This window comes from Danio rerio, chromosome 12 (assembly GCF_049306965.1).
Source record: "Danio rerio strain Tuebingen ecotype United States chromosome 12, GRCz12tu, whole genome shotgun sequence".
NCBI lineage: Eukaryota > Metazoa > Chordata > Actinopteri > Cypriniformes > Danionidae > Danio > Danio rerio.
This window is the reverse complement of record NC_133187.1, coordinates 10315923-10326867: the sequence shown is the minus strand read 5'-3', so window position 1 is coordinate 10326867 and position 10945 is coordinate 10315923. Positions and strand designations below refer to the sequence as shown.

Below are 10945 nucleotides of genomic sequence, written 5' to 3'. Positions count from 1 at the left end.
TTAATATTCGACCTCAACTACTCCTTTGTGACTTTTCCCCGCTGTAAAAGTTAGTAACATTAACGTTAAATTATGCATGAGTGGGTTATAATGACGGTAATACAGCTGCTATAACCATTTAAAAAAGGTAACGCCGTAGCTAATTTGGACAGATTTCCCCAAAATATTTTGTTTTATCAAGAGGAATTGAACGCTATTATTCCAGACCCTGTTTTTGGCTTAAAATTGCCAAAAAAAAACTTGAATCGAGCAACCAGCTCTACTGCTGTCACGGAAGAATCGCGTCACAGAGGTCGACGTATTACAACTTCCTGTTTTGGGAAGCTTGGGTTCTTGTTCGTTACAAAGCTAGTAGGCTCGAATCACAACTTGGTTGTCCTAATGTGCATCTATCTTTTAGAAGTAAAAAGTGCGACTTACTGCATCTATTGAAGCAATGTCGCTCTGTCCCGGTAGGTATAGTTATTTACTAAAGTGAAGTAGCTTACGTGAACACACTTGCGATGCTAGCACAAATCGACATCAAAAACGTGCATCGATGAAGGCTTTAGGCTGATTTACATGTCTGGTTTTAACTGTAAATGATTATTGAGTTTCGAGAATGTTAAAGCAAGGTCGCCAGACTGTCACGACAACAAATGTTCTTTACTTTATGTACGTTAACGTTAGTGGTGTGGTTTTCTATGTCAGGGTTGGATTAAATTATTCTGCTGTTGATGTTCTCAGGCAACGTCTAAGTCTTACAAAATATATATAAAACCATAACCTTGTTTATTATTGACGTGAATACATTTTTGCACGTTAGAATAACATGTTGTGAATCTATTTCATCTGCTTTCTGACAGATTTGCCCCCAAGCGAGGAGCAGAATTTGGTGATACAAGGATCTGCTACTAATTGTTATTCTGTGGTAATAATTGAAGAACAGGATGACACCTTTAATGACCAACCTTTCTGTAAGTAGAGGATATACAAGCCCAAATATTTGTCGTGTTCAAAATGTAGTACAACTCTTTTTAGGTATTTTCAATGTTCATATCTTCCCAAGTTAAGTTTGTTATATATTTACATTAGACTTTCTTTTTAATAATACAATTTCATAAAAGTATTCTTTGCTTATTCTAATTGGGGAATTCATATAATCAGCCAATGTCTTTAAAAGTACAACATTGTTATACAGTCAATCAAATAGTGCTAATGTTGTTTTGAAGTCATACTTGCATGCAATTTCAGACTGAAAATTCAAAGTAGCGGTAAACAATACAGGGAGCGTTTTCCAAGTCATTGACAGAACGAATGTGCAAATATAAAACCAACTTTACCCTAATTCTTCTACTTCATCTTATTGACAGATTGTGAGATGTGTCAACAACACTTCATAGATCAGTGTGAGACCCATGGTCCACCTTCGTTTACATGTGACTCTCCAGCGGCTTTGGATACACCTCAAAGAGCTCTGCTAACACTGCCACAAGGCTTGGTTATTGGTCGATCAAGCACCTCTCATGCAGGACTTGGGGTTTTCAACCAGGGCCAAACTGTTCCTCTAGGGATGCATTTTGGGCCCTTTGACGGTGAAGAGATCAGTGAGGAAAAGGCACTGGATAGTGCCAACTCTTGGGTAGTAAGTGTCTACCTTACTGTTTTTTTTCTGTATTTGTCACAATCCTAATTGTTATTTTAGTGTTGGATTAAATGTATATTCATATATTTATTTTATTCAGATTTGCAGAGGAAATAATCAGTATAGTTACATAGATGCGGAGAAAGACACTCACTCTAACTGGATGAAGTAAGTACATATTTTATGTTTTTTGTTGTGTATTGTTGTTTTAGGCCATGCAGGATTGAAAAAATTTGAGTGTGATGTTTGTTTTTCCTGCAATGTTTACTGCGATATGAATGCAATTTCTCCAAATAACTTCAATTGCTCTTTTAGAAAGTAAGACATTTATGGTTGCAATATTTTATTATTAGAAATTTTTGCAGACATTAACAATTAAACAATTTGGAAAACTAAAAAGAGAGAGAAAAAAAACAACAACAGTCCTAAACATGATAATTAAACAAAAATAAACATGCATTACCCCAACCAACTATCCACAAGTGCTATGCAACAATAAATGTAGGTAAAGGCAGAATAAAAAAATAATAATAATAAATAAATAAATTATATAGATTAAGATTATTTTTTAGGGGAGTAAATATGCATACGATATGATAAACAAATTACAAACATAGGTAAACACAAAAGGTAAAAAGTGAAATGAACAGCTTTATGGTTTTATGGGAGTCAAGAAGTTTTCAGGTCCAGAAATGCAACACTGTATAGTCTTTATTGTGTAAATAATTCCATAAAATTAACCTTAATTTGTTACAAACGGTGTAGTTTGATGTGCCTAAATGCTTTAATGCTTTGTTGAAATCTGCACATAGTCAAAAGCTTTAAAACACATGCCAGTGATAAACTTTCAGTCTATTATGGTTAGGGATGCACAATATGGAGAAAAAAATGTAATAGCATTTTTTCTGGTTAAAATTGCGTAATAGCATAATAGCCTAATCACAAAGTATGCTACACTATGCTACTGTTTATGTAAAACCTCTTAAACATTGTTGACAGTTTTTTAAAATAAAGCTGTCATGACAAATTAAGAAATAACTAAAATATGTAAAATTATTATATATAAAATCTTTTAAGAATCCAAACACAGTGTAAACAATTTTACATCAGTAAAACTCTTGACGATAACCTACATTAAGATTAAAACAACGACAGCAAACGTTTTTGCCATTTAAAGTGCGAATAAGATGAATAATTCTAAAGTCAAACGGTCTACAAGAAAACCTTCACATTTACATTGTTACATTTTTCACTTTTATCAGGGTAATTTGTGTATGAAATTTCAGTCAGAGCTGTCAAAAACTATGTATATGCTTGGTACTATATTTGACAGTGTATCCAAATAATTGCAAATTTTTAGAAACGATTAATCGTGCAGGCCTAAATAGTTCAACTCTGCAGTTACTCCACAAATAATGTCTTCCGAGCACATACTGCAATGTGACTATTTATGAATGTGTACATTGCAAAAAATAATTTCCCCCCACCCCAACACACACAACAACAAACGTAGGAGCTTAATTTTTAATTAAAATATTAACAATTTCGACATGTACACATTCATTACTATTTTAATATGTAGCAAATGATTACATGTTGCATAAAGGTCATCATTTTGCATGATAAATAATTTTCAATATTATATATTCTTATATAAACGCATAGCCTTTCAAATGGTATTCATGGCCAACTATTGATACCAGCACATCTTTAGAAAATGTAATAGAAAGTGTGGTGAAATAAAGCGATTTAAGCCCATATTCCTGACTGGTGCACAGCAAAAAAATTCTTTCTTACTTGATTTTTTTGTCTCATTTCTAGTCCAAATATCTAAACATTCTTATATCAATAAGCATTTTCTAGGCATGCAAAACACAATGTGTTGTTTTCAGAAATAATATGCCAAAATTAAGTGAGTTTTTACTTAAAACAAGCAAAATAATCTGCCAGTGGGGTAGGCAAAATAATCTTGTTTTCCTTTTGACATATGATTATTTTTACCCTATTGGCAGATAATTATGCTTGATTTAAGGAAAAATTCACTTCATTTTGGCATGTCATTTCTTAAAACAAGACAACATGTCTTGACTTAAGAATTGTTAGATATTTAGACTAGAAACAAGACATAAAATCTAAGTAAGAAACACACTTTTTGCTGTGCAGTATGTGTTCATAGCACTGGATATTCATAACTTTTAAGGCTTATTATCACTATATGTAATTTACTCTCTTGCTCGTTCTATCTTGTCTCCATGATTTCCGGGATATTGTTTCTAATTTTTAGGAATCAAGGAAACACTATAAACATGCTGGAGACTCCCACACTGCAAAAAATGCTTTTCTTGCTTAGAGTTTTTGTCTTATTTCTAGTCTAAATATCTAAAATTTCTTATATTAAGAAGCATTTTCTAGACAAGCAAAACAAATTGTCTTGTTTTGAGGAATAAAATGCCAATATTAAGTGAGTTTTTCCTTAAAACAAGCAAAATAATCTTGTTTTTTCTTTTGACGTAAGATTATTTTGCTTACCCCATTGGCAGATTATTTTGCTTGTTTTATGTAAAAAAACTCACTTGATATTGGCATATTATTTCTCAAAACAAGACAGTATGTTTTGCTTGTCTAGAAAATTCTTCTTGATTTAGGAATTGTTAGATATTTGGACTAGAAACAAGACAAAAAAATCTAAGTAAGAAAAGCATTTTTTGCAGTGCATAGCTTAAGGGAGAGTTTGGATGTCTGACATTGCGATAGCAATTCTGAAAATAAATGTTCTGCAACTCTAGTAGTTTTCTTAGTTATTTTGTAATTGTCTCAAACTTGTGTCTTGCTTTAGGTTTGTGGTGTGCTCAAGGAGTGAGACGGAGCAGAATCTTGTTGCGTTCCAACAAAATGGACGTATTCTGTTCCGCTGTTGCCGCCCCATTAGCCCTGGTCAGGAATTTAGAGTTTGGTATGCTGAGGAATATGCTCAAGGAATCGGCGCCATCTGGGATAAGATCTGGGATAATAAATGCATTTCTCAAGGTAACCAAATTTTGCATCTTTAGCTCCTGTTTGGCAAATTGTGGTCTAGTGTAAGTCAACAATGACTATTATGACCTTTGTGAATTAAGAAAACATATTAATTCATAACCTCAAGCACTTGGTTGGGAGTCATGTCTGGCTTTACTTACAAATCATTCTTTTGATCTTGTTTGTGTATTGGTTGATAGTGATAAAGTGTAAAAATAGCCTAGTAGTTAGCGCATCGACTCATAGCACCAAGGTGCTTATGGCAACCTGAGTTCGATTCCCAGCTCGAGGTCCTTTGCTGATCCATCTCTGCTCTCCTCACTGTAGTGTCTGTAACATTTTTACTGTCCTATCACAATATAAGTAAAAACAGCTAAAAAATACAAGTACATGTACGTAGATTCCATCAACTGTTTCCTCAGATGATGATAAGCTAAACAAACATTCCTGCATATCTGATACAAGTTTTATAGAGAAAATTAAAAAGCACTGCTGTGCTACCGAAATGTTTATATTCCATACAAAGTATGAAGCTGATTGATCAGTTCTCCTCTTGTGACTCACAGTACATTCAGGGCATTCTGAAGATGTTTTCATCTGGGTGTGCCTGGAAGACACGAGCATGTAATGTGGCCATGCGCGCACAAGCTACTCACCTCAATTGGAAATAACGATCTTGTACGTGGAAAAGATGCAATATGTAAATGGCCACCATCATTTGTGATCTCCAGCAGTCAATCTGCTTCTTGCACAGACATGCTGGATTTACCTGATTTGCTGACCAATTGGTTGCAGATCCATTTCTTTGTGTTTGTGGGTCCTTCACTGGGCCTTTTTCTCTTCGCAAAGAAACTTTCCAAAGATGCCAGTTTTTTACTCATTTTGCTAGCTCCTGGGTTAAATTTTGGCACTCAAGTGACCAAAATGTAATCGAGAGAATAGAATATTTTTTTTTTAAATAAAAGATTTTTTAAAATAAAAGATTGTTCAGACTCTAATAATAAATAAAGCAGAAATAATTCATGATTTCTTGTGCGATCCGGTACCCGGGGGGTTGAGGACCACTAGCTGATAGCTCCATTGGATGCGCACTTCAGAATCTCATACATCTCTGCTTGCATAATGTTTTTACTGTACTGTATTACATGGAAGTATGCAGTTTCAGACCCAGCCAGAGATTTTAGGAAAATAAGCTTTGATCTCTTAAACATTATGGTGGTATGATGATTCATTTAATAAATAAATGATTAATGCAGGCTGTAAGTCTCAAACTCAATTCCTGGAGGGCTGCAGCTCTGCACAGTTTTTCAGTCCAACTCTGATCAAATTCAGCTGATCCAACTAATGAAAGTGTTCATGACTTTAATTTGGATCAGCTGTGTTTGATAGGGTTGGAGTAAAACTGTGCAGAGATGCGGCTCTCCAGGTATTGAGTTTGAGTTTACAACTCTGCTGTAAGTAAATTAATTTGTTAAAATAAATTTAAAGAGTTTTGATTATTTTGTAAAGTAGCTTTATAGCATGCACCAGGTATGCAGATGCAATTTGATGGTTTCATGTAATTCTTAAAGGTATCGTTCACCTTTATCGTTAATCTATATTGAAAATACTGTCATTATTTACTCACGCTTTAACTTAATGGGTTCCATCATTCTTCAAAGTATTTTCTTTTGTGTTCAACAGAAGAAAAAAAAACTCATGAAGTTTTAAAACCACATAAGAAAGAATAATTGAGGCAATTTTCATTTTCGGGTGAACATGGTTGCTCTAATTGTGCATTAACAGCCCCTTTCACACATACAGACCTTTCTGGAAAATTGCCGGCAATTTTCCGGAGAGGTTGTATGTGTGAACAGGTCATTTTTGAAAATACTGGTAAATTCGTTCTGGCTTTTTTCCGGAAAGAGAAGTTGTAACATTACCGGTAATTTGCCGGAATGCTGCGTTGTGTGAATGCAGAAGGAAGATTGCCGGAAAGAGCGCGTGCACGTCTAGAATGTGCTGACGTGAGATGTCTGCTTTAACCAATCTGAACAGTCAGACGCATTCACGTCCACGCGGTTTATGAGAATAAAAGCCTTTGAATATTTTCCCAGACGCATATAGCTGCTAGAAGTTAGTCAGAAAACGTACATATGTTCTTCTTAATGCCAACTGTGTAAATAATCATCGATAAGATGCTTATGATACGCCACTGTATGTTTACCTTCAAGCTTTGCATGGCCCTTATGAAACAGCTGTAAACGCGAGCACACACATATTATGAACATCTCGACATGCGAAAGTGATCCTCCATATGTTTTCATCGAAGTTGTTCACAATACTGATCATCCACAGAGTTTATGTAGTCAAATGTTTACAAATACAAGCGCAGCTGTTTAAAGCTCATTTATTGTGAATGATGTCAGAATTTACTGGTATTTTGGAATGGATGTGTGAACGGTCTTTTATGGAAAAATTCCGTAACGTCCTCGCTGTGTTTGCAGCGCTTTTTTTAATTTACCGGTAAAGTCGTTCCGGAAATTTTCCAGATATTTACCAGTATCACTGTGTGAAAGGGGCTAATGTTTGTTGTATAAATTTGCTAGTTACCCAATTATTATAACAATATTAAAACAACCAAGTTTAAATAATAACCCAATTATCATTGTAACCACCCACAATGAGACAACACATAAATAGTTATCCTTTGTGATTTAGAAATAAATACGTCTATTATATAAAGATTTACGGTCTTCAGTATTGCATTGTAGCGACAGCTATACACAGTGAATTTGGTACACATACCTGTGATGACAAAGAGGCTTTTTTGTAATTTAATTTCTTTTTTTTTCAGGTTCAACTGAAGAACAGGCAACTCAGAATTGTCCATGTCCTTTTTGCCATTACTCCTTCCCTACCCTTGTTTATCTGCATGCGCATGTGAAGCGCACGCACCCTAATGAGTACGCACAATTCACACAGACACATCCGCTTGAATCTGAAGCCCATACACCCATCACTGAAGTAGAACAGTGTCTTGTGGCCTCCGATGAAGCGCTTCCAACACAAACGCAGCCGGTGACAGAAAGTCCTCAGGAGCAGATTTCAACCCAAAACGGACAACCCATCCATCAGACTGAAAACTCGGATGAGCCTGATGCATCTGATATATACACTGCTGCAGGTGAAATTTCAGATGAAATACATGCATGTGTTGATTGCGGTCGGTCGTTTTTGAGATCTTGTCATCTGAAGCGACATCAGCGCACCATTCACTCCAAAGAGAAGCCTTATTGCTGCAGCCAATGTAAGAAGTGCTTTAGTCAAGCAACAGGGCTGAAAAGACACCAGCACACCCATCAGGAACAAGAAAAGAACATTGAAAGTCCAGACAGACCTTCTGATATATACCCCTGCACTAAGTGCACCTTGTCCTTTGTGGCGAAGATCAATTTACATCAACATCTCAAACGACATCACCACGGAGAGTACCTCCGATTAGTTGAGAGTGGCTCACTTACTGCAGAAACCGAAGAAGATCATACAGAAGTGTGTTTTGACAAGCAGGATCCAAACTATGAACCTCCTTCTCGAGGAAGGAAGTCCACAAAGAACTCTTTAAAAGGCAGAGGTTGTCCTAAAAAAGTGTCTGTAGGCAGGCCACGAGGACGACCACCTAAAAACAAGAATCCGGAGGTTGAAGTGCAGAAGATTTCTCCCGTCTGCACTAACTGCGAACAGAGCTTCTTTGATTTGGAGACACTGAAAACGCATCAGTGTCCAAGACGTGATGATGAGGGTGATAATGTAGAGCATCCACAAGAAGCTTCTCAGTATATCTGTGGCGAATGCATTCGAGCTTTCAGCAACTTGGATCTTCTTAAAGCCCACGAGTGCATCCAGCAAGGGGAAGGATCTTACTGTTGCCCCCATTGCGAGCTTTATTTCAACCGCATGTGCAATCTGCGTCGCCATGAGAGAACGATCCACTCTAAGGAGAAGCCCTATTGCTGCACGGTGTGCCTCAAGTCTTTCACTCAGTCTTCTGGATTGAAACGCCACCAGCAAAGCCACTTGCGCCGTAAATCCCACCGCCAGAGTTCAGCTCTGTTCACTGCCGCCATCTTTCCCTGCGCATACTGCCCGTTCTCCTTCACTGATGAGCGATATCTTTACAAACACATCCGGCGCCATCACCCGGAGATGAGCCTCAAATATCTGAGCTTCCAAGAAGGGGGCGTTTTATCAGTCGAAAAGCCTCACAGCTGCAGTCAATGCTGCAAGAGCTTCAGCACGATCAAGGGTTTTAAGAATCACAGCTGCTTCAAGCAAGGGGAGAAGGTGTATCTGTGCCCGGACTGCGGGAAGGCCTTCAGTTGGTTTAACAGCCTCAAGCAGCACCAGCGAATCCACACCGGGGAAAAGCCTTACACCTGTTCGCAGTGCGGAAAGAGTTTCGTCCACTCCGGGCAACTGAATGTGCACCTCCGTACTCACACAGGCGAAAAACCTTTCCTCTGTTCCCAGTGCGGCGAAAGCTTCAGGCAGTCTGGAGATCTGAGGAGGCACGAGCAGAAGCATTCTGGTGTCCGTCCGTGCCAGTGTCCGGATTGTGGGAAAAGCTTTAGTCGGCCGCAGAGTCTCAAAGCTCATCAACAGCTTCACGTCGGCACTAAACTTTTCCCCTGCACTCAGTGTGGAAAAAGCTTTACTCGAAGGTACCACCTCACCCGGCATCATCAAAAAATGCACTCTTGATTCAAATAGAAATGCACGGACGCCACATGAAATGCTTTAAAACTCATTTAGTTTCTTTGTCGCTAAATAGCTGTGATAGATTTTTGAGTTTAACACAAGTGGGCAAGCACTTGTTGGATTGTAGATGCATTAGACCGGTTGTAATCAAAATTCCAAATTATATTTTATTAATGCCAAAATGTCTAATGGTATGTTAACATAGTAAAATAATTTTGTAAATGTATGTGTTGCGAGATGTTTTCTTTAAGGTAAGAAGCTTGGAAGATCATGGACTGAGGGAAAATGTTTCATAATTTTACTCTTATGGGTTTGTGTAGATGCATACACATTTTTCTTATAGGATAGTTCATCCAAACACGAAAATTCTGTCATCATTTGTTCTTGTTTCCAACCTGCTTGTAATAAAAAAAAAAATAGAAACTCAAAGTAAGATATTTTAAAGAAAGCTGAAAACCTGTAACCGTTGACTTTTATACTATTATAGTAGTTTTCCTACTATGGAAGTCAAAGGTTTTCAGGTTTCCTCAAAGTGTGGTTTATTTAGAAACTAATTTTGAGAGGATCATGTGCTTATGATTGAACACAGCTGGTAACAAATCAGCTCCGTTTATTGCACCAATCAGATTAATACTGACACACCATAGGGGCGTACTCACACTATGTACAGTTGTCTTGAATCTGGCCGAAGCACGCTTGTAATCCCCAGACTTTATTAATCTACAACAGTTTGCGTTCATTGAACATTAAGAATGATAAATCCATATGAACCAGTCCCTTAAGAGTAATGTCTCGTCTTCAGTTTCGGGCTTTGGCACGCTTTGCACTGCCAAGCGTACCGCACTCACACTACAAGCGTACCGCAGCCTGAACCCAAGTGAACCGCGCTCTGGCACACCTCTTCCAACCGGGCCAATGCCAGCCAACTGATTCACGCCTGAGCCCGACTCAGAGCACTTACACTTCTTAAACGATCTGTGAAATGGGCCTGGGCATGGTTCGGACAGCATAGTGTGATTGCGCTCTGAATAACCAGAACTTTCCACTCCAGTCATCTTCGTCTTGAAGAATCCCCCCTTTTACCCCCGCTCCTCCCTTCCTCTAATAGGGCGGCAAGGCAGTCAAGTGGTTAGCACTGTTGCCTCACAGCAGGAACACCGCTGGTTCGGCCTCTCTCCGAGCCGGTCAGCATTTCTGTGTGGAGTTTGCATGTTCTCCCCGTGTTTGCATGGGTTTTTTCCCAGGTTTCCTTCCACCGTCCAAAGACATACCCATAAGTTAATTGACTACTTTAAATATAGCATCTTAAGACAACTCCTAGCCAGATATATCTCAGCACGTTCACAAGCAGGAGAGTTCTCGAGACATACCTGAGCCCAAACTCTCCTCTCGCCCTACAAACTGGAGGGAATCTCGGGCTCGAGGATATTCTGAGCTCAGGGCTCTCTCCTGGGACAGCATGCCAAATACGCTATATTGTCAATCATCAGCTAAGTGTGAACTCTTGAAATACCGCCTTTTGTGTTCAACAGACAAAAGAATCTCTTGATGTTTAATGACGGAAAGAAA

General features: G+C 38.0%; 1 protein-coding gene across 1 annotated transcript; it reads left to right on the top strand.

The window, feature by feature from the left end:
• The first annotated feature begins 324 nt into the window (after positions 1–324).
• Positions 325–9602, top strand: prdm9 (PR domain containing 9). Its single transcript, NM_200902.1, is given in 6 exon segments — positions 325–452; positions 846–956; positions 1353–1624; positions 1725–1792; positions 4461–4651; positions 7476–9602. Coding segments are annotated over 6 exon segments (2562 nt in total). The 5' UTR covers positions 325–436; the 3' UTR covers positions 9380–9602.
• The last annotated feature ends 1343 nt before the right edge of the window (positions 9603–10945 follow it).